This window comes from Colossoma macropomum, unplaced genomic scaffold (assembly GCF_904425465.1).
Source record: "Colossoma macropomum unplaced genomic scaffold, Colossoma_macropomum, whole genome shotgun sequence".
NCBI lineage: Eukaryota > Metazoa > Chordata > Actinopteri > Characiformes > Serrasalmidae > Colossoma > Colossoma macropomum.
This window is the reverse complement of record NW_023494809.1, coordinates 21,617,677-21,644,795: the sequence shown is the minus strand read 5'-3', so window position 1 is coordinate 21,644,795 and position 27,119 is coordinate 21,617,677. Positions and strand designations below refer to the sequence as shown.

Below are 27,119 nucleotides of genomic sequence, written 5' to 3'. Positions count from 1 at the left end.
ATTAGTGCCATATATAATACCATTTTCGAGCCACGCTCTTCACAATTATCCCTTTATTTCATTTTTGTTACCGTCCCAAAAATATTTAAAAAAAGAAACAATCCTGTACAACTTCTCCAGTCCAAACACACACATACAATACATCCACTCTTATGAACACTGTTTACCTTCATTTACAAGCAGATTACTAACAGACAAATTTGAATCAAAACATTAATACGATGCAGTTTATCCCATTTTATATGACATACTATCACAGAGATCACAGAGATTTGTCAGTTTTATATATGCAGTTTTTAAAGGTAATAGTACTGTGATAAACAAATATTACTAACTATGTCATGATAAAAATGGCATTACATGCTAAAACTGCATATATAATAGTGATCAGGGTGGGTTTGGCAGAACATGAAATGGATCATATAAAATGTCCACATGTTCACTTAGGCTGAACTAATGTAATGGCACAAGTCCATTCTAATAGTGGTTCTGTTCACTTGAAGTTAATGAAACAGTCCTGCATCAGTGAGAATACCTGTTTTTATAAAGGTGATGGAGCTTGTGTGGTAAGAGTTCTGGAACCCAGTTCTAGAGCGATTGATCTAACTCTGCTCTATTTTCTAAAACGTCAACCTAATTTTTTTCAATTGAAGATTGCATTTTGTTCTCGGAGATTTTCTTTTTGCCATTTTGTCACTGCTTAATTCATCTTGTTGCAGTCTTCAATCACTTTTACTCAATTAAGTGTCAGCTGGGACTCCAAAGTCCTCTTTTTATGTGAGTCCCATTCGCACTTGTCTTAATTACAGTAACTTAATCGCTCTGTGTTTTGGTGCCAATTAGTGGTGGCCTCCCCTCTGCAACTGACTGCACTGATCACTCTCTCTGATGGAGAGGAGAGTAAGAGGAGGAGACTGAAGGAATGCGAGTTCTATTAGAAAAAGAGGTTTTGGGTGAAAAAAATGAAATTGAGATCGTTTAAATAATCAGCAATGGTTCATTTTGGGCCAAAAGAGCAAGGGTCATCTTAGAGAATATTGCAGAAGAGTGAAGTGTACCAAAGTGTTTACACTGAGATGCATATCACCTTGCATTAGAAGACCACATACAACTTACAACTGGACAAACAAGAATGCAGACCGTATAAGGTCTGGGTAGGCCACAGCAGGGCTTGCTTTCATTATGGGAAGATGTGAGTTTTCTCTTTTTTAGACCTCCATCGCGCTGTCTGACTTTGGCGTCTTCGAGATCCAGAGTGTTGACTGATTAACACTCGTTTTGGTCCGTGGTTTTCTGTACAAAAAAGGTGAGAGATCAAAATATGTAACATTATTTCATTTTTTTTAATCTGTGGCCTAATGTTTCTATTATTGCATTAATAAGATTAATAGGCCATGCTGTTGTGGAAGCACGGGAGGCGCGGCCATGCAGAGCAGTCATGAGCACAGGCTCTCGGGAGTGCTGTGCCTGTGCTAAGGAAAGACTTTAAAGTGTAAATAAGTTGTTGTTAGTCTGTGGTGTGTCTGTGTGATGCATGTGGTGTTCTGTGCTGAACTGTGGGGTAGTCTGTGTGGGTTACCGTCTGCCATAGAGTAGAAATGCATTCGCCTTTAAAGCGCAATGTTTCCTGCATTTTATTCTATGGCGACGCCACAGTATTATCCCAAATATAACTGAACGGCCAAAACAAGTTTGGTGTCCGAATTTTCCTGCTTTAGTTTTGCACTCCAGCTACAAGGCTAATGTAGCTAACAAGTATTGGAAGCCTATACCCCAGCAATTAGCACTGTGCAATCTGCATGCCTGCATCATCACAGTTGTTTCAATCTGTGTCAAGTTATTAAGCATTCAAAATTCATTTGCTTATGTTTTTTCTGACACTGTGTAACAGTTTCCATTCGTCTTTCTAAAGTGATGTCACTGTATGACCCTGCTGCCATTTCCATGAGGAGGAGAATCAAAAAAGATTCTGTGTGCTGCACAGTTCGATGTGACAACAGCCATCAGAAAGCAAACAGAAGTTTCACTGTATTGCCGTTGTAGCTGGCATGACTGTTTTACTCCTTTTTACGGTAGGTGAGCAAGTGTGGCAGTGCACATTTTTTGATGTGAAGAAATCTGCGGTTCTGATGTCCATTTTATCATTGCAGGCTGTCCTGGTAGAGAGGTGTGAATTATTTTTACAGTGGAGGGGGTGTCCCACCCTTTCTCTTTCACCTCTCATTGCTCTCTAGCAGCTCAACAGAGACTCACAGCATTACTAGTTATATAATCTGATAATAGAGATATGGAGAAAAATATTTTAATTGGCTATATTAGTTTAATCATTTCAGAGTCGATTTCCATTCCACTGGTGGAATGGCCACTAGAGGGCCTGCAGAAAGAGGTTAATTAATTCAGTGTTTTGACCTGTATTATCAATAATGTTAACATTTAGTGTGCAAAAGCTGTCAAATCATACTGATCAACACAATCACCATACAGAATCCTCCTGAAAGTCCAAGACGTTGACCCCGGATAGTCTAGCTAACATTAGCAAATATTGGTATGGGCACCAGTCTTTATTTTATTTATAAATAACGTCACATATTATCTCCTGTTCTAAGACTGTTTTTTTTTCACCATTTAGCCATCCAGTGCTAGTGTAAGTTGTCAGTAGCCTACTTTTAATAACGTTCAGGCTTTCACCAATTATGTAAACATTACCTTTACATTAGTAGCTGATGCTCTTATTCATAGCTATTTAAATTTGGGCAAGTATAATGCAAAGAGGCGTGAACAATGTTGTTGGTATAACAGTAACGTTAGTGTTCATGTCTGAACAGGGAAAAAATTGTGGTCTCCTCCTTTTATGTTTTGTATTTTTTATAACATGTATATATATTATAATATATAAACTGTGCACTAAAATTTGCAAAACAGTATCATTAAAGCCTTTTGTCTGTGCTTTTGTCTATTTTTATAGCTAATAATCTGCCTGTTTGTTTTTTAGCTGACGCATCACTTAAAAACACCATATATAGATAAATTTCACTTCATAGAAAAATATGTACACAAAATGACACTTGGCTGAACTGCGGATACAAATCTACTTGTCACTTTTATTCTCTCAGATTATGTGGAGTCTTAATAATGGCAGGCATTGTAAAACAGAAGCATTACAGCTGCTTAGAGCAAAGGGTGTTTACCCTGAGGACTTGAACATGCTCCAGGAAGCCTTTTACTGCCCAGAGTGAAGCCAGTTAGTGCCAGTGATTAAATGCATTGTCTAAAGATGCCCAGTCTGGCTGAGTGATTGAAAATATGTTAAAAAGACATCACTCTGAGAGAGTCGGGGCCTAATAAACATAATGAATTACATAAATAAAGCACTTCGTATTGCCCTGCCAAGCAGAAGGCTTGGCGCTAAGGGGGGCTGGACTGTTTCGTACACTGTTGAGAGGGACAGTGCTTGCTTCAGCATTTGCCTGATGTCTGCTGGTCAGGATACTGATGAGAAGTGAAGCATAAGTTAAATTCTCTGTGTGTATTGCCAGTGCAATGTAAGGCAGCAGCAGGCCTAGCCCTTACAGTGACAAACAACTGTAGACAGAAACTGCCACTGCTAAGCTAAACGTATCCTCTAATAATGCTTTCGTAAGCGCTGTGATTATTACTGAGTAAGCGGTGTACCAAACAAACAATTTCCATTCAATTAAAAAAGCTTTAGTCTGGAATAAAGGGAATGAAGGGAAGTTGCTGTCATGCTCCCCTACCACTGATTGGTCAGGAAGTAGCATAGATGCCATTAGCGTCTGCTTAGGGCAGTGTCGTTAGCACGTTACCCTTATGGTAATTGTCTGATGCGCTGCAGTTGATGATGAGTACAGTTGCTATAGAATGATGTGGAGTTTTCAGGTACTTTTTATGTATGTGTATTTACTAAGTTCAACCTCCAGTTGTTTAGCATGTCCTTCCACAAGATCTAACCATGCATGTAAGATAAAATCTCAGTGCTTTAGTATCTGTGCCCCTCAGTGCTGGAATGAAACTGTCCCTTAAAAGAACAGCTTGAGCCAAAATGCTAATGGAGTCAGGCTAATTGGTTACTAAAAGCTTCCATTCATTGTTAGCCATGTTAGCATGTTCACTTAGCATGGTCACTTACAAGCATACTTAGAGCTCAAAGAAGGAAAAGAGACCCTTAAAAGACTCAATTGACCACACATGCTAGCTAACATCAAATGGAAGGTAGAGGCAAACAGTTAGCATTACTCTATTTGCATAACGTTAACTGGCGGCTGTTCTCCCAGATTGCAAGAATATCTGTCTACACCCTGCTGACTGTATGCCACTGCTGGTCCACCCTTGGACCACCCAGGTTACTGTCCTGCATACAAGGTCTAAATAGATTTTAATCTCCTCAGTTTTAGCCTTTTATTTTGGAAAAGACAAATATCACAAACAAATGAGAGAAAAAAATTAATGACTAGGCCAAATATAAAATGACATTGTTGAAAATGCTGCTGATGCTGTGCTAGATTACAATGTCTTCATTCATGATATTAATATTATTATGAAAGAAATGAAGGAAAATAAGTAAACTGGACTGTGAGTGGAAAATGAGCAACAAAAATTGGCCTTTTGTCTAACACTCTACTTAAGCATCAGTGAGCCTCCAAGTAAACGCAGAGCAAAAGGCCTTTGGGCCACCAGCTTTGCTATCAGTGGGCCAACAGTGGTCTGCTGTCTTCTTGCTGTCTGGGCTCTTTCATACATTGTTAGCAAAATTAGCTTTGCCCTCTGTCTCTATTTCTTTAAGTGAAAACTTAAGACCCAAACCCTAACCACAAGTCTGCACTCAGTTGTACTTAATTTTTAAGCACTGCAATCTTCCAGGCTTGACATTTGAATATTTAAAAAAAAACTGTACACATATGTTTGTCCTCATGGTCTCCACTTATATTTATTTAACTATATCAAGCTATGCTAGGGCTGTTGCATCTATGATTCATAAAACTTTGCAGGTTCCTTGGATTTTTTTTTGTACTGGCTTAGCTTCCACTGTTTTGCGATTGGCTCTGAATAAGAACATGCGCTAAATAAATAAATGTAAATGATATGCTGTCACCTCTTGCTCAGCATCTGGAAGCAGCAGGTCCCTGAGGCCACAAGGATCAGCAGCAGTAGAGGAATGGTAGGTATGATCACATAAATCAGCAGCATACCTACAAAGTAAAAAAAATATATTTATATTGTGGAATCACATTATTAATTAAATTTAAAGACAAATTAAATTAAATTTTAGACAAATTAGGATTGGTATTACTTGAGGGTCCTGCCACCATGACATGAAAGCTTTCATCCTCATTAACAGCAGGTGTTTTTCTCTCTTCTTCATGTTCTGTTGAAATATCTGGTAGGCCTGCCAGCACAGCAGCATGAAAATTGGTGTAAATACGCATGTTTACACATCAGACATAAATCAGATAATAAGAGATTTGCCATCTGCTTCACCTGCATCACGACCTCCAGGCCTATCTCCATGTTCTTTCACCAGATGGCTCTCTGCATTACGGATGATGACAATAACATTTAGCACCGACATACCAACATGAACGTGAGTGCACATTCAGGTAAGTTGAGTAATTTCAGTGCGATGTATTCAGCGTGTTTTGTTTCATAATGTGTTGTTTCAGTATGTGTTATTCCATTATGTGTGGTTCTAATATACGTTTGCAGAATGTGTTTTTCTAGGACATGTTGTTATGTGTTATTTCAATATGCATTGTTCTATTATGTTTTCAGTGTATTTTCCTGTATGTGTTGTTACAGTATGTGTTGTTTTTTTATATAAAGGGTTGGGAAGTAACTGAATACATACAACAGCGTTATGTAATCAGGGTACAAAATAACCCCTCGCTGTATTCTGTTACAGTAAAGAAAGAAAGTAATCAGATTATAGGTGCATTATAGAAATTATGATGTTTTTAAGGATAAACATCTCACATGAATCACAGAGATTTTAAGAGTTTTTAATTTGGGGAAGAAGTGAGGGGAAGAGGGTCCTGCTGCCAGGACAGATTTCTAAAGAATCCCCCTCCTCAGCAGCAGTTCACAGTGTTTCATTTAGCCAATTTATAGAAACTTTTGCAAGTGTTTTATTTTGATAGGCAGAACTACGATCTGCAGTGTTTAACGCAGATATTTAATTTGGTTGTTTACCCTTATTTTCAATATCACCAGGTTTTACAGTAAACAGATCTGAGTGTAAACTCTTTTATTCTCGGTTGTTGCTACATAAAATCCTACAGTTTGACTAGATATAAATCAAAAATTTGGAAACGATAACATCTCAGATTAGCTGAAGCTAACATTAACTAACAGTTTTAAAACATGAATAGAAAGTATGCTTTCTTTCTCCAGTAGGTTTTAAATGATGGTGCAAAATGTTAATTTGTGTAAATTATCATTGTTTGTAAGACAGTCAGCTCCTACTTATCTTTCGTGTGAAACCACATTGATTTCTGTGGGCTGCTGAATCCACTGAAAGCTGAAGGAGCGTCTTCAAATTTTGATCAACAAAGTACAAGCACAACGCACCAGTATGAAACCTTAAGAGCCAGTATAGGCCTTTTAGCAGAGAGAACAAAAATGTTGGCCAATCAGAGTTTTTAGAATGGTCTCTATTTATAGTTGTTGTTGATGAAGGTCCCAAAAGAATATTTCTAGCAGATTGATATTTTGACCTGGTACAGTAAGCAACAGAGAGTTAATAAATAAGCCAAAAACCCAGGAGAGCAGTATAGTTTTTGACTATATTACATTTGAACTAGGTCATTCACACAGAGTTTTAGTGTCAGTGTACCCAATTTTCCTGTTAAAATCATATTTGATTCCTGATTTCTGAAGGACCTTTTTACTGCTCATGAGTAAACATGTCTAAACTCAAATAAATTATACTATACAAATTTGTCAGCTTTTTGTTTTCATAACTTGCCTATATTGCTCCACTTAGATTTGGCCATTTTGATAAATGTGACCGTTATCGTGAGGCACAATTCTTAAGTCATCTATAATCTATTATTGTTTCAAAGAACAGGGCAGTTTTCCTGTTTGCCTTGTGTTAAACTACTGTTGAAAAGTTGAATTTAATTTGTTTATGTAATTAGTCAACTTTAAAAAATAATTCAGATGGAACTGAAATTAGTCAGATTACATTACTTTAATATAATCCTGTACAAATACATTTTAACAGGTAATCAGTCTTTAACACAATACATTTTTACATGTTTTTATGTTTTCCACATGTGTTGTTCCAATATGCTCCAGTATGTGTTATTGTCCTTTACATTGTGTGAAAATTTCATGATGAAATGCTGTAAAATGACTTGGTATAACCCCTCTTTAAATTAATTTACATTAAAAATGAAGAATGTTTTGCCTTCTGCTGTAAAGTTACTATTTTGCAGATGCATGTTTTTCTTTGTACAGTGACAATACGCTGTTTGCTCCAGTTTGTGCTGATTCAGTATGAATTTTTCAGAATCTATTGTTCAACATGTGTTACTGTACCTGGCTCATACTTGCAGATGAAATTGTGCTTCATGTTGCACCTGTCGTCGTTCCACTGATAAAGGTATGGTCCTCCCAGGCCGTGGAGAGCAGTGGGCTGATGGTACATGACAACACAAGCCTCTCCTCCACATGATGGCTCATCAAAGTACCAGTTCCTATGAGACCAACAGAGTGCTGAAGCTTATAGCAATTAAATGACTGAAGGGGTAAGGCTAGAATTTCGAGCCTTTTGAGATAAACACACACCGGGCCCCCAACCTACCTCACTATATTTCCAGCCATTTTCCCGGGCCCTGTGCTCTCTGAATAATTCAGGGCTTTCCTTTCATATGGCATCATCGAAAATCGCTACAATCATGCTCTCAATACGGCCACAGATTAGTTCAAGTAGTTTATATCGCCCTGATTTTAGCCCCTTTCCTGACTTCCTAACAATTACAGCATCATTGGATCATTTTTAAAGCTAGCACCCTCCTATATCACACACTTGTTCTGCCATTACTTTGCCCCTAGGTCACTAATGTCTTCAACTGAGTTACTCCAGTCTCGATTGAAGCTTAAAGTCATAGTCTACTGACCGAAGCCTGAAATTTACCATTTATTTTTTATCAGTATCAATATATTAGCCTTGTGAAATGTTATAGGCATGTAAATACACTGACCAGAGGTTTGTATCATGTTGTTTTTTTGGTGCTGTATATTAATTTATGTCTTAATTATGCACATCCCTTAGACCATCTACTATTATTTAAAAATATTACACATAAAATGTACTTTCTATTTACGTACAATGATTCTTAAACACACCTGAATTGTGAGACACTGCCGTCTGTCCATCTGTAAAGGTCAGGGCAGGAGGTGAAGCTCCCATGCTCCTGGGGGCTGTCGCTGTCAGCGCGGGTGAGGCCGATCCAGAAATCTCCGTCAGCGATGGTGGGCCCTGTGCCTGGAACACTGCCTGTGGAGGAGCCGCTGAGCTTCTGCAGCAGACCCTCGATGTGCTGCTGCTCCGCTGCACTCTCCACACTCAACAATGAGCCGCCGTCAACCTCACATGCCCGCAGAGCCTCCCCGAAGGCCACGCGGCTCGCCATGTCTCTGAAGTAGGCAATCTTATAGCATGGCTGCTCAGGGCCACCCTCGCACACCGTCTGACCTACAGAGAGTCCAGACCAGTTCTCTGCTTTACTTACAAAAAATAGACACAGCTTTATTTCTGAGTTTTTTGTTCTTTACTAAATACAGAAATAACTGTCTGTGGTAAGTAATGTAGCAGACATGGAAATAGCAACAAATCAGCAACAAATAATGTGTATTCTTGAATTTTAAAGGTCTGTATTTTGCATGCTAATACAATATACAATAACAGGTACCAAGTGCATTGTTAACATTGTATGGGTTATTGTAGACACCCCCAGCAATATAGCAAATGCATTGCATTATGCACCCAACACTAGATTTATTACCCTTCAATTTTGGCTTTCATCCACCAACCATCATGTTTATTAAAGACAAGAACACATCAGATGTATTTTAATCAAGCACATACCTCAAAAATATTAGACATAAAAATCCCACTGACCAACCAGGACTCATCTGACCAGCTACTTTAACCTCCTACATTTTCCAAAAGATGCCTTTTATTCCCTACAGAACCTCTCAGTGGATGAGTCTTTGAAGAACTGGAAATGAGATCTGAGCATGAAGACCCTTTTTTTAAGGTTAAAGAACCACCACATATATAATGTAAAGGTTCTATACCAATTAAAGGGTATAAATCCAAGCCAAAAGTGTACAATCAAAAATGTTTAGGCTGCTGGAAATAAAAACTCATGAGTAAAGCCATGGAAGGTAAACCTGAGAGACCGTATTCGGGGTGGAATCGTAAACCAAAGGGATCAGTCTTGTAAAACACTGTGGATATGGCAGTGCTCAGTGCAGAGGAGGATATCTGTGATTAATACACAGTCTGTTAAAAGTCTAATAATAACATTAGCTCACTGCCCAGGAGGTACTTTAAATAATTGCCTGGTCCAGATCTGCACTATCATCACTTTAAGGACAGTAATGGGCCAGGGGCTAACCGGGGGAGATCCGGACTCAGCAATTTTCCAAACAACTTCCTCTTCTTCCTCCATGAATCTAGGGACAGTGATCCTGCTTCCTCCTCCATCCCAGATTAAGAGCTCCAAACTGTCTCCCCCACTCAGTCCTGCTCAAAATGCGATGTTTCTCCTCTGTTCTTCTTCCCATACACTTCTCCTCTATTGTTCTCGTCCGTCCTCTTTTTTGTCTCAGATGTACAGTCTGGCGCCCTCACTCTATCCCCCATCAGACCATTCAAGCAAATTCAGCTTAGTGTACTCCCCCAGAAAGACAGGACTAGTGCTCTTCACCAGACAACTGGGGCTTTATTTGCACCATTTAGCATAGAAACATAGATAGATAGATAGATAGATAGATAGATAGATAGATAGATAGATAGATAGATAGAAGTGAGAGCCCTCTATCACAAAATTAAGGACTCAGAATAGACATTTAAAGTATTAAGAGCAATCAAGGAAAATGGAAAAAAGCAAAATTAACTCTTTCGTGTCCACCAACTAGATTTACTATACTTATACATACTAAGGAAAAACAACAAAGTTCTCCTGATTGGTCTGAACTGATGAAATTTTGCAGAATTAAACATTAGATGTTGGATAATATTATCCATTTGAATAGTTTTAATTACATGTCATTTATTTATACTTTTATTTACACTCAGATTTGTATGCTCTATTGTTTTGCTCAATAGATCAATAGAGCTGACCAAAAGACTCAAAAGACCCAAAAAATCAATTTCTAGGCAAAAGGTTTGGTTGATTTGAAAAAAGATGTTTAGTTTTGTGCTCAGGCAAAGTCAGAAAACCAAAAAAAAAGAAAAAAAAGTTGTCAAAAATGGATTATAACGGGTTGAAACGCTGTATCCTAGAGAGTGTTGTGTGTTTTCCACATCGTGGTCATCTTTGTTTTCTACTCTGTCTCTGTATTTTACACAGCGTAGACAGACGACACTGTTTATGAATTTAAAAATCATAAAATATGATAGTAAAGTAGAACAAGAACAAGAAAGCAGAACGAACTTGTCAAGTAAAACATTATGAGGCTGGAGTTTAGCTGGACGCTTTAATTTACCATTTATTTCTTAGGTTGCAGTTCTTATAACTCATTATCAAAAATGATCTTATTTAAAGTATTAAAACTCACCGCTCACGACTCGCGCGCCGCGGCTGCCTGCGACCAGCACGGCGAAAACACACAGGAGCTCGAGCGCCGTGCAGTCCGCGCGCATCCTCGCGCCTCGCTGCGTTTTTCCCCACAGTGAACGTTCTGAGGTAAAGCGCGCCAGCCGCTTCCTGCCGCTCGCCCGTGTACTGGCGCGCTCTCGCGCTGTCGGTTTCTGCGGTTGGCACGGTCTCCCCCTCCTTCCCCTCCCCTCCTACGCGCGTGCCTGATCCACTGAGGCTGGAGGGGGTCGCGTGCGGGGGTAATTACAACCTTAAGTGGCGCGAGTCCAAACAAAAGACGTGTCGTCAAAGGGAGCGTTAACTAAAACAAAAGCGCGGGAAGCGGCGTCGCGAGGACGAAGACTCGGTCGTGTTCTAGCGGTTTTTGCCCTCGCGACGCCGCTTCCCGCGCTTTAGTGTTTCCTCAGCTAACTAGCGATGCTACATTTCACTCAGATTAACGAAATGGTTCTTTTCAGAGATTCAAAAGATTTATCCGATTTAAGAGTCTGTCTTCTGGCTGTGGCCTGGAAATCCATTCATTGTGGGGCTCTTGGTCTTGTTTTTAAAAGTATTTTTAACCGTGGATTCACCAGAGATCATCCTCAGAGCACATATTAGGCTGCACTGTATTATTTTATGATGAACGCACAAACTGTGGAAAATTCTTCATTATATAGTCGAAAACATTACATGTAGCCTTCAAAAAAGTTTGATTCAGGTTGACTGTAAGAACAATGGGTAGACTCATATTGCTAAGGTAATAGTCAGGTGAATTGCTGACCAGGCCAGTGGGACATGACCACGACCAGGTGCTGGAGCCTGTCCCAGCGCTCATTGGGTGGAAGGCAGGAAATACCCTGGACTGCCAGTCCATCACAGGTCAGACACACACATTCACACCTAGGGGCAATTTAGCATCTCTAATTGGCACCCGGAGGAAACCCACACAGACACAGGGAGAACATGCAAACTCCACACAGAAAGGACCCTGGTTGCCCAGACAGGGAATCCTTCTTGCTGTGAGGCCACCCACTGTGCCACCATGCCACCTAGATGCAAGACCCAAGGGGGCTCAGACACTCAGGACACTCCACTGCATGTAAAAAGATTACAAAAAGAAATATCAAGCATAGCAATTAAATATGTACAAATAGAGGCAGAGTAATGTTTCTGAGACTCTGGACCCATATTTTTCTGGTCTTCCTAATGATGCAGCTGTCTACACTGCAAAAAAAGATATCTTGGCAAATTAACTAAAATCTAGGCAATATGTCTAAAATTTCTTATTTCATAATTGTTGTGACAATTCCACAAGACTACTTAAAGGGCCCATATCCTAGACCTTCATATATTTTATTTTGGCCCCTGAGGTCTGCTTATAACATTTGCATGCATTTATGTGTCAAAAACAGTCATAATTTATGTTTACAAGACCTTTTTCCAACCTCTCTTTATCACTTACAAACCAGCTGCTTTTGTTACTGTGATTTTAATTCTGAATTATATAAATGAGCTCTGTTCTCACTTTTCTGGCTTGTATTGAGCATTGTTCAGCGATCCAGGCTGAAACACTTCTTTTATGGGGTTAAACTTCTGTAGGCCGAAGAGGCAGGTACATTATGTGGCCGGCCCTCCTAATGATTGAGTTCAGGTGTTTTTGTCACACTTATTGCTAACAGGTGGATAAACTCAAGCACATAGCCATGCAATCCCCATAGACAAGCACTGGCGGTAGAATGAGTTGTACTGAAGTGCTCAGTGACTATAAACGTCGCATTGTCACAGGATGCCACCTTTACCAAATCCCAGTTTGTGAAATGTCTGCTTTGTTAGATCTGCCATAGTCAACTGTCAGTGCTATTATTGTGAAATGGAAGCATCTAGGAGCAATGACAGCTCAGTCTCGAAGCAGAAGATACTGAGTGGGGTTGCCAAGTGCTGAAGCATGTAGCGCATAAAAATGACCTTCCCAGCTGCCTCTGGAAGCAACATCAATGCAAAAACCGTGCATCAGGAGCTTCATGGAATGGGTTTCCATGGCCAAGCAGTGCACAAGCCTACAATCAATTTGAGCAATGCCAAACGTCGACTGGAGTGGTGTAGAGCACGCCAACACTGGAATCTGGAGCAGTGGAAAGGTGTTCTCTAGAGTGACGAATCATGCTTCATTATTTTGGAGCCTGATAGATGAATCTGGGTTTGGCAAATGCCAGGAGAACGCTACCTACCGGTTTACATTTTGCCGACAGTAAAGTTTGGAGGAGAGGAAATAATTTTTTTTCAAGGTTTGGGCTCTTAAATCCAGTGAAGGATGATGTTAAAACTGCAGCACAAAGACAATTGTACTCTTCCAACTTTGTGGCCACAGTTTGGGGAAGGCATTTTTCTGTTCCACCATCACTGTGCCCCTGTGCACAAAGCGGTCCATAAAGACATGGCTTGATGAATTTGGTGAGGAACTCCAGAGGCCTGCACAGAACCCTGACCTCAACCCCACTGTTTGGGATGAACTGGAATGACTTTTGCGAAACAGGCCTTCTTGTCCAACATAAGTGCCTGACCTCACAAATGCTTTTTTGACAGAATGCTGGAAATTCCTACAGACTCACTCCAAAATCTTGTGGAATGCCTTCCCGGAAAAGTGAAGGCTGTTAGAGGGGGTCAGTACCATAATAATAATATCCATGGTTTTGGAACAGGATGTGCAACAGGACTGTATGGACTGGATAGTGAATGGTAAGTTTTAACTTTAGCAATATTTACATACTACATCGAACTGTTTTATTTTTATTATATTAAAGAAAAAGGAGAAATCATGAAGTTTGCAAATGTATAAGGCCTTTTTTCAAAACAAAAGAGAAACAGATTTGTGTTCCTCAAAATGCACATAAACATGGGCATAAACTATTATTTGATCTCATGTTTCAGGTCTTGTTTGTTTACATGTTTGTTTATTATGTGTTATTGTTAGAGTTTGTGGGGACTCTAAATTTCGCTTCTGCCCACGGGCCTCACAGGACCGTGATCCGTCCCTGGTAATAGTGGAAGGCATGGCTTACAGCACGGCCTGTTCTATTCAGTTTAACACTCATCTATGTGTTTAACTGAAGCCCGATAATCAGGCGCATGACTCGACCGCCCACAAACACATTTGAGAGAGATTTGCAGACTAATAAATGAAGCGTAGGCACAAAATGTGTGGTGCCTTGACATGAATACATTTTTAGTTGGTCAATTTTTTGCCCTTAGTAAAGCAATTTGTAAACTTTTGTTTTAGCATTTTTTTTTTCAGAACTATCAAGCTGGAATCTCTTTCTCAGGCCTACCTTTTGTTCAAATATCAAATTCAGTAAACATTCTAGTGTTCCATTTTTATGCTCCCAAAGCTGTAAGTAAAAAGAGGGGTATAAAGCCCTCCCAGCATTGGGATGTGATGCAGTGGAACTGTGTTTTCTTTAGGAACTGAGTTTGGGACGAGTTGGAGTGGCGTTTGTGATTAAAGAACCAATCTTACAATAGCAGTACATGACTAATGTTCCTGACTAATCCTCACAGCAATGTTCCAACATCTAGTAGAAAGCCTTCTCAGAAGAGTAGAGGCTGTTTCTGCAGAAAACGGGGGGCAAACTCCCTGTTAAGGGGAACTCCACCAGTTTCTCAAAATTTCTAGCTAATTATATTGTTAAGCCTTAAAGAAGGCCATTCAGAGTGGTATGACATGATGCTCTGTTCTAGAGAAACTTCAGAATTGAGAGTCAGAATTGTTCACAGTGGTGGTGATAGGAACCAGGCGTCTGAAGTGTTATTCAATAATTATGATGGTTATGAATACACTGCCTGATGCCTGATGTACTGTGTTATGGTAGTTTTAATATAAGCTTCATGTGTGTTATTGTAAATAGTACCCAAAGAAAAAGTTTTTTTCCACTGTTTTACCATTATACGCATTACATATAGAAACTCAGAAGACGTGTAGGTTCACTGGTTATTTTGCATAACAAATAAAATGGCTATGATTGCATTGTAGACATTGCATCAGTACGGTTTTCTATAATTAACTTTTTTACATCAAAACCATTTTGGTAAATGGGTAGCATTCTCCTTGACACCCTTGATGTCAAAAGAAACACTGGATGAGCAGGTGTCTATGCGATACTATACTATGCTACATATGATATACTATATCTACTATGTCGTTTACTGTATCAAGGTTTATATAGTAAATGAAATGAAATGGTTCTTATTTTAACCTCGTTCTTTGCAACTCGTGCACATTTCAACCAGTAATGCCCAAACGTTGCTATTCATTTTGAGAATAAAATGTAAAGGTTAACTGTGTTTCCATTCCTATGTGTATGAATTAAGTTTTCTCACAAGTATCATATTTGAGAGAAAAAGATTGAGTTTGTGCAAATGTTATCATCCTTACAGCATATTATCACAGAGGTGATCCAGCAAATTCCAGTTCTTTCCAAAAGATCCTGCTCCTAGACTGCCACAACATGAGCTGAATGTCTGTGGAGGTCTTTGATATTGTCCATTCACACTTCCGTCTGTAAGACAGCCAATTATGTTGTCCAAGAGAGACGCCGCCTTTGTGTTTGGATTGATCTGCTCGCGCTATGATGTGGAGCCATGCTGATCCGGGCGCTGTTAACCAACCTGTATTATGCATTGACACAAAAATGCTATTACTTAATTTGCTGTTGGCTATCGATCCCTTATTTCCCCACGGTAAATGCCATTCTGTTCCGAGCGCTGTTCAATAACGACAAAGAGGGATTCTGTGACACATTATCGATAAAAAAGGCAACTGCATTATTATAGGAACAGTCATCAGGAGGGATATTAAAGCGATCTGGCAGGAAGCACTGGCAGCAGAAAAGAGAAAAGAAATGTTGGGTAATCAGAAAAAAGCGGCAGTCGAGGACGCTGCCGGTGGCCAGGAACAGGCCAGCTTGCAGAAAGCAGGCCTTAACTGGGCCAGGGGAAAGGGGCATGCTGATGCAGCAGGCCAGGACAACGGGGTCCAGTCTGTACATTCATCATCAAACTCCTTTTGTCTATCATCATGTTTCATGTTCATCATCATCCTCATGTTGGCATACGTACGATCATCATAAGTAGGGCAAAAAGGGGGTCTTTGGAGTGATGTGATGGAAGAATCATGTTTTGGAGGTCCCTCAGTTGAACTATGTAGTTTTTTTCAATAATGTTTGTAGAACTTTTGTGTAAGATTGACAAAACTGGAAGGGAACCGCCTTCGTAGTAGCGAGTGGTATAGCTCAAATTTATATCACGGTATAATTAACATCTCTGATGGTTTTAGGACATATCATGGTAGATATATATTTTTAAATAAATCCATTTTAGATTTATTTTAGATGCTTTTTGTACATTGGCTTATTATTCTGGGACAAAAAAATAGCAAACAAACTAAACTTTATTGTGCAAATCAAAACGGTACAATATACAGATAAACCTATGTCTATATTGCTTTCTAGCACTAGCTCCACAGACCTGGCAAAAACAGTGATAAATGTTATTTCACGTTAGGCAGTAGTTGGTGTCGTATACACTCACACTTCCCACCATCAGACGCTGCTGAAATTTGTAAAGTATTACAGCCATTCACACTGTCAGTACCAGTTTGTCCATGATGGCATCATCAGCATCAAACTGTCTTTGTGGTGTCAGAAACCAATGAATGTATATACGTCCTCCTGTTCATCTTACAGCAGTTGAGCCCAGCCCATTCACACTGAAGTTATAAGGAGTGTTTCAGCCTGGACTGCTTTACAGGGCAGCCAGTCAAAACAGAGGTCATTTACATATAATTTCATGTTATTTCAATCTTAGAAGCAGTGTAACAAAACTGTGTTTAATTCTAAGGTATAAAAAGAGGTTGGAAAATGATCATGTAAAAATAAATTATGACTTTTGAATTAATGCTTTTGGTATATAATGATACACAAGTGTTATAAAAAGGAGACGTCAGGAACAAAAATATTTAAGAAAAAAAATTCACACAATGGGCTCTTTGAGTTATTGAGTTTACAGGTATTTACATTGTTTTGGGACACATTTATTACTCTACACTGACAGTGATAAATGTTCAAATATCATTAGAAAGCTGTGAGCATCTGGGGAATTTTTGAACAAATTAAAGAGGCAGGTGAAAGAAAGGACTGCAGCGGTGCCTCCTGACCAGGAACCACTTTGACCCTTGACCCCTGACCTTTGACTTGAGAAACACATTGGCTACTCCTGTTTGACTGCATGTTCTGAAGACTATTCCACAACGTACTAACATTTTTTATTCAATATACAGGACAAAAGGCAAAAAATGAAAAAGTAAAAAGCAGTCGTGAACACCAAGAAGCCAAGAAATGGAGCACTTGTGCTTTTGAAACGTCACCATTCATCCTGACAATCAAAGTTATTGACCTATGAGTATCGATAGAGAGAAAATTTCATTGATGTATTGTCCCGCTGTGTTTCACCACCTTTCTCTCTCCATTCTCTTGGATAGGGGTCTCTGAGGGGACGTAGGGGAATCATTATCAGGCTGTGAAAAACGACACTGCGAGACATACAGGGAGAGAGACGAACTGACCAAGGCTGACCCCACCCAGGATGGATGAGGGGCCCCTGAAGCCTTCTGGGTAAACGAGCACTGCCTCTTTCCTGATTGGATTAAAGTGTACGTTGAGGCGAGGTGAGATTAAGAGAACCTTAAGAGGAGGTAACAGGCATCCATTAAAGAACTCCTGCGTTCAGATCTATGAGCCATGTTAAGTCCAAATGTCTTTCCTGGTTCCATCATTCAAAGGCCCAGTTGATAATAGACCCATATCATCTTTGCACATAATTCACCTCTGGGATATTAAGTATGGGTTCATATTGCGTTCCTGAAGGATTAGCACTCGATAGTGAATATTTCACACGCAATGCTTTAGACAGATCAGTCGTCCGTGCCACTGTAGAAGCCAGTTAGTGCCTGTCTCCAAGGGAAAAAGTAGATGGCTGAGTGGGGCAATAGATGTAAATACAATTGATTGACTGGAATAGTTGGTCTAAGTGAATTGGCTCTGTAAAGTTGCAGCATGAGATCAGTGTTGGACTGTTCAGAGTAACGCTGTTGTATCTCCAAAATAGTAACTGAACAGGAGAAGGAAAAAAATGTTCTTAACTTTTAATGTAAGTTAATGCAATGAGAGTTCCAAGTAATTTTGGACAACTTCTTCTGGTCCATTCATCATGAAAGTGCAACTGGTATTTTCACATTATGTTAAAAAAAAACAACAAAAATGGTGATAAAAGGTTTTGTTCAGTTAGTGACATTATAGTAAAAAGTGATAAATTGTAACTTTAGAGAAGAGGTATGTATATATAGTGGTAAATGGTAACATTATAAAAGTTCCTAAAGCTGCACTATGTAAGTTTGTTTTTTTAACATTGAAAGAAGTAGCATTATTGAGAGAAAAAAGACATCATTGGGTTGAATTTCACAGACCATGTAAGATGTCTTCGTATTAACATCACACACACACACAGACTCAAAAAGAAGGTCTGTCTCAATGTTTAGGTCTCAAATGCAAAATCAACATTATACTGATGATGATGACAATGGTAGATAATTCACTCATATGCTAGGAAGAACCATCCTTCACCAAGTTTTGACTGAATTAACTTTGAGTTTTCTTACAGTGCACTCGCAAACATCAGATTCACCCACTCAAAGAAGGGGTCCGAAGCACAGCCCATGTTGCAAAATGTTCTACTGCATGTTGTGTGCAATTATGCATTACTGCCAGAGAGGTCTCCAAATCCCCAAAGCTTACATAGTGCTGCTTTAAATTTAATGTACGTCAATGTAAACTATTTTTATTCTAAGTAATTTTGGACCATTTATTGATCTATTCTTCAAGAAATATTCACCCAATGTAAAAGGCAGCTGAAATTAATGGATTTTGACGTTTCAATCCTTGAGATGTTCAATCGGTGCATTGCAAAGAGACTCACTTTTTTGTGGTAATAATAACAATAATAATAATATGGTAATAATAGAAACCAGGGATCGTCATGTCTATAGTGCAAATATAGTTTTTATGTTTTATGTTGATTATACCTGTAAACACAGTATTGGTACTATTTTGCCTTAGAACTCCCTGCATGTCTCTCACCACCATGAATAAAAATATTTTTTATTCCAAATCTTTTTCTCAAAACTGTGAAAAAATGTCAGGCATGAGGCATTGGTTCATAAACATTTCATGTAATGACTTTCTGTGAGGTGGCTTTTAGAGGCCTTCAATTCTTTGGATGTCTGGTTCCTATCACCACCATTTCGAACAATTCTGACTTGGTAAGTTTCTCTAAAATGGAGCATTTTGTATCAAACCACTCTGAATGACTTTGTTCACATCTTAATGATTTACTTATGCAGAAATGTCCCTTGTACCATCATACATAGGCGGTTGTGAGTTATGAGGTTTAGACCTGTCAGTGATATGTAAGCAAAAGCCTCCTCCTTTTCTCTTGAAGGACATTCTGATGTAAACTAGGGAAGAACCGTAAAAGGAGCCAGAAAATAGGAAAAAAGCAAAGTGTAGTAAAAATAAATGGAAAAAAGCAGTTATTTAAATAGGCTGCCTCTTTATGACCCTTTTGAGACTCAATATACCAGACTGCAATCTTGATTCACTCTCCCCCCACAGCTCAGAGAGGTCAGCAACTCCCTCCGTGCTCCTTCTGTCCCAGCAGGCAGTGCTGCACTCTTTGGGCTGACATCAGCTGGTGACGAACGTTCATACTAGAACTAATGTAATGAGTAATTAGGGTATGGGCCAGAGGCTCAGCCCTTCCACAGTGTGACAAACCATCAATTGAAGACACACAATCAGCCTCGTATAGAACGGAACCCTGATATTTCAATCAATGTACTAACATACTGTTCAGTCCTGAGCTGGTACGCTCTTAAAAAAGTGGTTCTTCATGAATTCTTAAATTCTTTAGTGAAGGCAAGTGTTGTACAGTACTACGCAAAAGTCAGAGACCACCTTTTCATCTATTATGTTTTCAGTCAAAACAGCCATTAAGAGTCAGGAAAAAAGCAGGAAACATATATTTAGTGTGTATTTAGTGCATGTCTTTATTACAGCTTCTGTTCTTTTCATGACTTAGTCTTAGAAGTCTTAGACGCTGGTTGTTCTGCTTCTGCTTTTACCCATCCAAGTAATCCCACATTCAGTGATTTTGAAGTCTGGACTCTGTGGTGGCCAGTCCATTGTTCAACTGAGTTGTCTTCTTGCAGTGAAGGATAGACGGAAACACTTTTTTCTGATCTGTAGCAAGGGTGGAGCTTGATTTTCTCTCAAAGATGAAAGCTTTAAGTGCTATTTATCTGATGGGGATGTTTTTGTTGTCTACCAAGTCTTCCAGGTGGTTGTTAGTAGTCTGGTTTTCTCTATACCTTGTAATCATTTTTTGAACTTCAGTTTTGGAAGCTTAAGTTTTTCTCTAACCTCTTCAGAAATTTCTACTGAAAAATGAATAACTTGTATTTGATGGCAATTTAAATCCCTTCTTTCTTTACATGGTTAGATAGTTCTTTTCCAAGAGTCTCAGTAGAACTCAAAGTATCCAGACACCCCTTGTAATGCATTCAGCTCTTTAAGGTGCACTAATTACTGACACAGGCATTCTATTGTGCACACACAGCTATAATTTCTATAGAAAAGAATTGCCACTAAACTGGGATGCTCTAGAGCAGCCACACATGAGCCACACCATTCCCAGTGCTGAGTGTTGCACTGGGCTATGGAGCAGTGGAATTAATTGATCTCCATTCACTCCACCTGAACCTTTAGGGTAAGTTGGAGTAGTCCAGAACTAATCATCCAACATCTGTACTTGACCTCACTAATGCTCTGGTGGTTGACTACAATCAAATCCTCACAGCAATGTTCCAATATCTAGTGTAAAGCCTAACCAGAAGAGTAGAGGCTGTTACTGCAGCAAAGGGAGGGGGTTAAACTCCCTATTGGTACCCTTCATTTCAGAAGAAATGTTGGACGAACATTGAAGTCACAGAACCTTTTTTTTGGTTCTATATAGAACTCTTTTTGTTAAGGGTGTAGATATTTGTTTTTCCTACCTTCGACGCTGAGAATAATTCATGATTATATATAAATTTCGTCTATATCTGATTACGGAGGATAGACAGTGCGCTTGTTGACGTCTCTGCTGTGTTTCCTCTTTCATCTCCTCTGCTTTTATTTCCTTATATAACCATGAAGGAGTGAGAGGGAAATAGGCAGCTACAGTAGCAGCGCTGGTTAAGTGGAGACTGTTGGGGCCAGGAACAGGGCGTATTTTCCCCCAAATTGCTCTATTTTCACAAATGGACTCTTATTGATTCTAAGAATGCCTCTCTTCAAAACAGATAATCTGTTACTGCCATTTACCTCTGCCAGTCACCACTTAAGCATAATTACCCAGCAGTCAATACTGCGGCAAGCCCACTGCCACAGTTAACCTCTGAGTCACCGGCTGCAAGCTCCCCAGCTCCAGCCTCAGCCAGGCTATGCAGATTGACAGCAGCAGGGCATGTAATTAAATGATTGTCTCATCAATTAATGAAGCTGTTCTTTGTGCTTAATCTACTTAATCAAGACTGCTGACTGCCTTCAGTGAGTTCATCACTATGTCCTGAAGAAACTTTGCAGCTATTGCATATTGTAGCTTTGTTAGATTTGCTGTAGATTTAAGTACAATATTACATTTTTCTTGTATTTTTACAGGCCTCCCCCCAAAACAGCTCATTTTACCTGGCCATTTTCCAACCTCTTTTTATCTTTTAAACTCTTTTTGTTACTGTGCCTTCAAGACAATTATATGTAAATGACCTCTGCTCTGATTGGCTGCCCTGTGTCTCCATCACATTGGCTAAAATGTACAGAAAAAACACTCCTTATAACTTCAGTGTGAATGAGCAAGACTATACTGTTGTATAATGAGTGAATATAAGTAAAGGTGTTCATTGTTGTGACATCACAATCATGATTCCAAATAGGCTACCAAAGCAGCAGCACTGATCCTAACAAAAACAAAAAGAGAGCTTGCATCACACCTGTTTTAAAAGACCTGCACTGGCTGCCTGTATGTTTTGGGATTGATTTTAAAGAGCTTTTACTAGTTTTTAAAGCAAAAATGGCCTTAAAGCACCTGCGTATCTCACAGAATGGTAATGTTCCAGCATGTGATCACACATAGTATCTGCAGATACTGACCTTCTGCAAAGACCGTCCATAAAATACAGAAAATGTGGAGAGACGGTTGTTATTCTTCTAAACTGTTGAACGCAATCCCACCTTTTATTAGACAGTCAAGCCAAAACAATTTAAGAAACATATGGAGCAATGACAGATATCAAATTAAAAAGATAAAAACAAAAAGACAGGCAAGATTTTAATAAGACCTGTAAAAGATGTAAAAAATTAGTCAGTGTTTTGACTTAAAAAGTTACTAACCTGGTTGCCTTAAATTTTGAGCTCATTGAACTTCAGATAATAAGTTACAGAATGTAAAACACTTCATTGATTATTATTCTTGGAATTTTATGGCAGGTTTTTAGTTAAAATATTATATCATATTTTTGAAGACTGTATATAGAATTTTTGTAGACTGTATATTGAATTGTTGTGCAGTGACCTTTCTGCATGCCTCCTAGTGGCCATTCCGCTAGTGAAATCAAAATAAACAAGGATATTTTCCATTATTGTAATATTTTGTTTTTATAAACAAAATATTTTTCTTAGTAACTCTGTTATCAGATATCTAGGACACTGTTGTGTGAGATGTATTGACTCACACTTCTTCACAAAGACAGTCTACTAAGATAAAGTGGACGGCACAACATCGTATACAACTGCCACATTAAAAATAGCATTTTATATGAAAGAAAAAACACTTTTATAGATGCTGATTTGTTTGCTCAGACAAAAATCTAGTTTTCTTCAGTTTTGTAAATCAAATACATTCCTATCAAAATATATTCCATCAGTGTTTTTGAAGAAAAAAAACCGAGGGACCTTCTCTAAAGCAGAAATTGCATTTTATGGCTACTGTTAAAAGGGGTTAACCCATTTCCATACAGCTATAAAACACTGTATGAAATCTGCCTGTGATAAAAGATACTGAAAACATATGCTGTGTTCATTCCGCAAACATCTGAGGTAGGCCACAACCAGGAGTAATGACACACTATATGATGAGTGATTCAACACACCATCCATCATCTCTTCCTGCCGCAGGCCTTGAGTTTTCCTTAAACATCTTGCTTCTAAGCCTATCAACAGTATTTATGCTTTATGTGTCAGATTTCACCTTAAATGCCTTGTATTTGAATGTTCTAACAACAGCCTCTACATAAAGCCTCTTCAGATAACAGATTCTCAGCTTTTCAGTAATACTGTTGTTCCCTGTTTGTGTACACAGATCTCTATATTTACACTATATTTATTTGAACTGACTTTTGCAGTATAATGCGACACATACGTCCACTGTTAAACACCGTCCAGCTGATTACTTAGAGTGAGGTGCTTGGAGTGCTTGATGAATTGTGCTCTGGGAAATTTGCTGATTATTTTTCGTGATTACTTTTTTAGGGCTGTATAAAAACTCAATTACGCCAACCACTACAAATCGTGCTCGGAATGTGTCCGCTTAACGTGGCCACTGTTTAAGAAAATCAATCCACGGTTATGAATTGGGCTTGTCACAATCTTCCCTGGAGATAATGAATTTTCAAGTGATCAGCTGTAATTTATGTAGCAGATGACAAGCACCTTATGAAATATGTAAGACCTTCCTTGGCCCAATTCCAATGGCCAGTGCTGTGGTCCAACCGAAACTATAAGACAGCACACATCATCTCTTCAATATGCAGCGAGAGATTTGCATTGGGACCCAGATAAATCATGCCATAAAACACTATGTAAACTATCACCTTTTTTTTTCTTACTTCTCTGTTTCTTTTAGAAGTATCTCAAAATATTGACTTAATATCTTGAAAAAATGAACCATTTTCTTGAAATATTGACTCATTATCTCGAAATAATGGTTATTTACTCAAAATATTGACTTAATACTTCAAAACAATGAACAATTTTCCCAAAATATTGACTTAGTATCTCTAAATAATGACATATTGTCTAGAGATTTTGAGATTTTTGTTGACAAAATGATTTATTACATTTTAAGACAGTTAGTCAATATTCTGGGATGATTAAATATAATTAAAAAGTCATTAGAGCATTATTTTGAGATACTGAGTTATTATTTTAAGATACATTGAGACATACACTATATGTCCAAAAGTCTGTGGACACCTGACTATCACACCTATGTCAGCTGGTTGGACATCTCATTTCAAAGCCATGGGCATTTATTTGCAGCTTTAACAGCCACCACCTTTCCTGGAAGGATTTCCATAAGATTTTGGAGTGTGTCTGTGGAAATTTGTGCCCATTCAGCCAAAAGAACATTTGTGAGGTCAGAGACAGATGTTGGACAAGGCCTGGCTCGCAATCAATATTCCCGTGTATCCCAAAGGTGTTCATTGGGGTTGAGGTCAGGGCTCTGTGCGGGTTACTGGAGTTCCTCCAGACCAAACTCCTTAAACCATGTCTTAATGGATGCTCTGTGACTCTACTCCTTCATGGCTGAGCCATTAATGCTCCTATTTGCTTCTATTTGGCAATAATAGCACTTACAGTTGACTGGGGCAGATCTAGCAGGGCAGAAATTTCATGTACTGAGGTGCAAAGGTGGCAGACACTGAGCTCTTCAGTACGACCCATTCTACCCATGTTTGTCTATGGAGCTTGCATGGCTATGTGTTTGATTATGTACACCTGTTAGCACTAGGTGTGGCTGAAACACCTGAACTTAATAATTAGGAAGGGTGGCCACATACTTTTTGGCTATATAATGTATCAAATACCCTCAATATTCTCAACATTTTGAGAAAATAAGTAATTCTTTGAGACACTAATTTTTTACATACTGCTGCCAGGAACAGAGAAGATAGAAATGAGCTTAGAGTTCAGAGTTCATTACCAAATTCAACCATATTGTTTAATAAGTAGACAAAGTCAAACCAGTGAAAGAAGAGTCATCTCTATCTGTTAGTGCCTTAAGTCATTCATTATCATAATTGCTGCAGTTTTTGAGTAAATCTTTATGCTTCCTGAAGTTACAAAATAACAAATTAGTTACGTTTCAATAAGCTAAGGCTAATTTATACTGATAATATAAGCTCGGAGCTACATTCACTGAAATGGAGATATTACTGCTCATCTTCTATATTAGGCTCTTATGCGTGCCTTTTTCAGAAATATGCTTGTATCCACCCCCATCCCTAATTACTTTTATCTCTGGCACGTGATAAATATGTGATTAATGATGTACTACACTGGTTTAGGATCCATGCCAACATGCTATGCTGCGGTGAGTACAGAGACAGCATGCACTCCAACATGGAATGCAGCAACATTCTGATCTGGTTCCAGCATTCTTGGCCCATCACACTGGGGTTAATAAGGGTAATTAATGGCTTCCGGTGGTTATGCTGAAAATAATTAGCGTCCTTCCATCATTAATCTCTGCAGAGTTAAGCTGAAGGCCCGACCAATCTTTTTCCATTAGAGATCCCAAAATTCATTATTAGAACTGATGTTTTTATGTGGTGAACTACAAGCAGTAAAATGCAGAAATGCAGCTCTTTTGCCACAAGAACATAGAAGAACACACCTGAATGATTACAATAACTGTTCATTTCAGTCTTATTTAGCTCTGTAGAGAATATGATGGAGCTGGACAAACATATAGGTCATTTTAGTGGCTGCTAATCAGGAGAATTTCTCCTACGATATCTGATCAAGTGACTGTGCAAAAGTTTTGGCACCCATGGTCAAATTATATGTTAATACCTCCTCTACAGGGAACGCAGTTTCGCACATTTTAATGCACGGTTGCCTTATATTGGCTGATTTTAACATATTGGGGAACAAAAATACAACATAAAAAGTGGCCTGTGCAAAAGTTATGGCACATTTTATGTTTACTTTTCCAAAAAAATATCTGTTAAACTCAGCAAATAAATTGGCAAAATTTGCGGAAATAGGTGAAATTTGCAGGAAAAATGCCTTATTTAAGTGATATTTATACCATTCCACTTTTTAATATTTTACTTTGGTAAAAGACATGTTTCGTGTCACAGTTACTAAATACTACATACTAAATTTGATGTCCTTTTTAGCATGATTTATCTTAAAATGCATAATTAAATTTGATATATTGAAATCCTATACTGGTGATACAGATTTTGCAATAAGCAATTTTTTACTACTGCTTGTCTCAAAGTGTAAAATAATCCCACACTGCCGACATGCTGCTTGCTTCAGTTAAGCTCTGTCTGCTGGCATGCATGCAAACATCACTCAAACTGCTTCATGGTATCTGTATTCTCTATTGCAGTAAAGTGCCAGTAGCAATCCTGAAATTGATATGTTGTCGGTATTGGTACACTTATAAGCCCAATATATTAAATTCAACTAATAAATAGTAATCGCGCATTAAAATGTGCAGGAGTGTGTTCTCTGTAGAAGATGTGTTAATTCAGTTTCACTTAGATATTCAAACATGTCAAACTTTTGCATACGACTGTTATGGTTCACTGCACCTTGTTTGTATTTTCCCTGTTCCAACACATCTGACTTAGGTCAAGAAATCTGGATAATCAACTAATAAGATGCGTCAGATGTGTTAGTAGAGCCAAAATGTGTAATGCACTGGCACTCTGAGACTGAGAACCAGAGCAGGAACAGCTCTGACAGGGTTGGAGCAGAGTTTGTCAGAGTTATTCAGCTTATTAAGACCTTAATGATTAGCTGAGCTGAATAAAGTGCGCAAAATAAGCACTAATAAACTGCAGTGTATGGGATGTTCTATGACTGGAAAGCGATGACTCAAAGAGAAACGGACTTCAACACAGCTAACAGCAGCACGTACTGTCTGCAAGTCTGGAGGCCATGTTAGTGATACATCTCCTGACCAGTCAGAAATCTGACCATGAAACTGGTAAACATGACCACACTGCAAGGTGAGAGGCCTCCACATATTTGGTAGCAGGTCCTTGAAGCTTGTAAATGTGGAATGGCTCCCTCTATTGCTCATATGCAAAACTGCATTACTAACAGCCTGACAGCTGTTAGTGCTCACCAG

General features: G+C 38.8%; 1 protein-coding gene across 1 annotated transcript; it reads right to left on the bottom strand.

The window, feature by feature from the left end:
* Positions 1-38: 38 nt before the first annotated feature.
* On the bottom strand, positions 39-11,166 carry chodl (chondrolectin). Its single transcript, XM_036558711.1, has 7 exons — positions 10,807-11,166; positions 8,365-8,713; positions 7,555-7,712; positions 5,497-5,547; positions 5,309-5,404; positions 5,111-5,207; positions 39-1,293 (listed from the first exon to the last, which is right to left on the bottom strand). The coding sequence occupies exons 1-7, from the start codon at positions 10,889-10,891 to the stop codon at positions 1,209-1,211; spliced, it is 921 nt and encodes a 306-aa protein (XP_036414604.1). The 5' UTR covers positions 10,892-11,166; the 3' UTR covers positions 39-1,208.
* Between the last annotated feature and the right edge of the window lie 15,953 nt (positions 11,167-27,119).

Bases quoted from the DNA above. Each gene is read 5' to 3' on its own strand.
- chodl (XM_036558711.1), bottom strand. From the start codon at position 10,891: ATGCGCGCGGACTGCACGGCGCTCGAGCTCCTGTGTGTTTTCGCCGTG. The intron at 5,405-5,496 runs GTGAAGCAGATG...CTGTGCTGGCAG, and splicing joins GCCTGGAGGTCGTGATGCAG to GCCTACCAGATATTTCAACA. The intron at 1,294-5,110 runs GTGACAGCATAT...TTTTTTGTACAG, and splicing joins TTCCAGATGCTGAGCAAGAG to AAAACCACGGACCAAAACGA.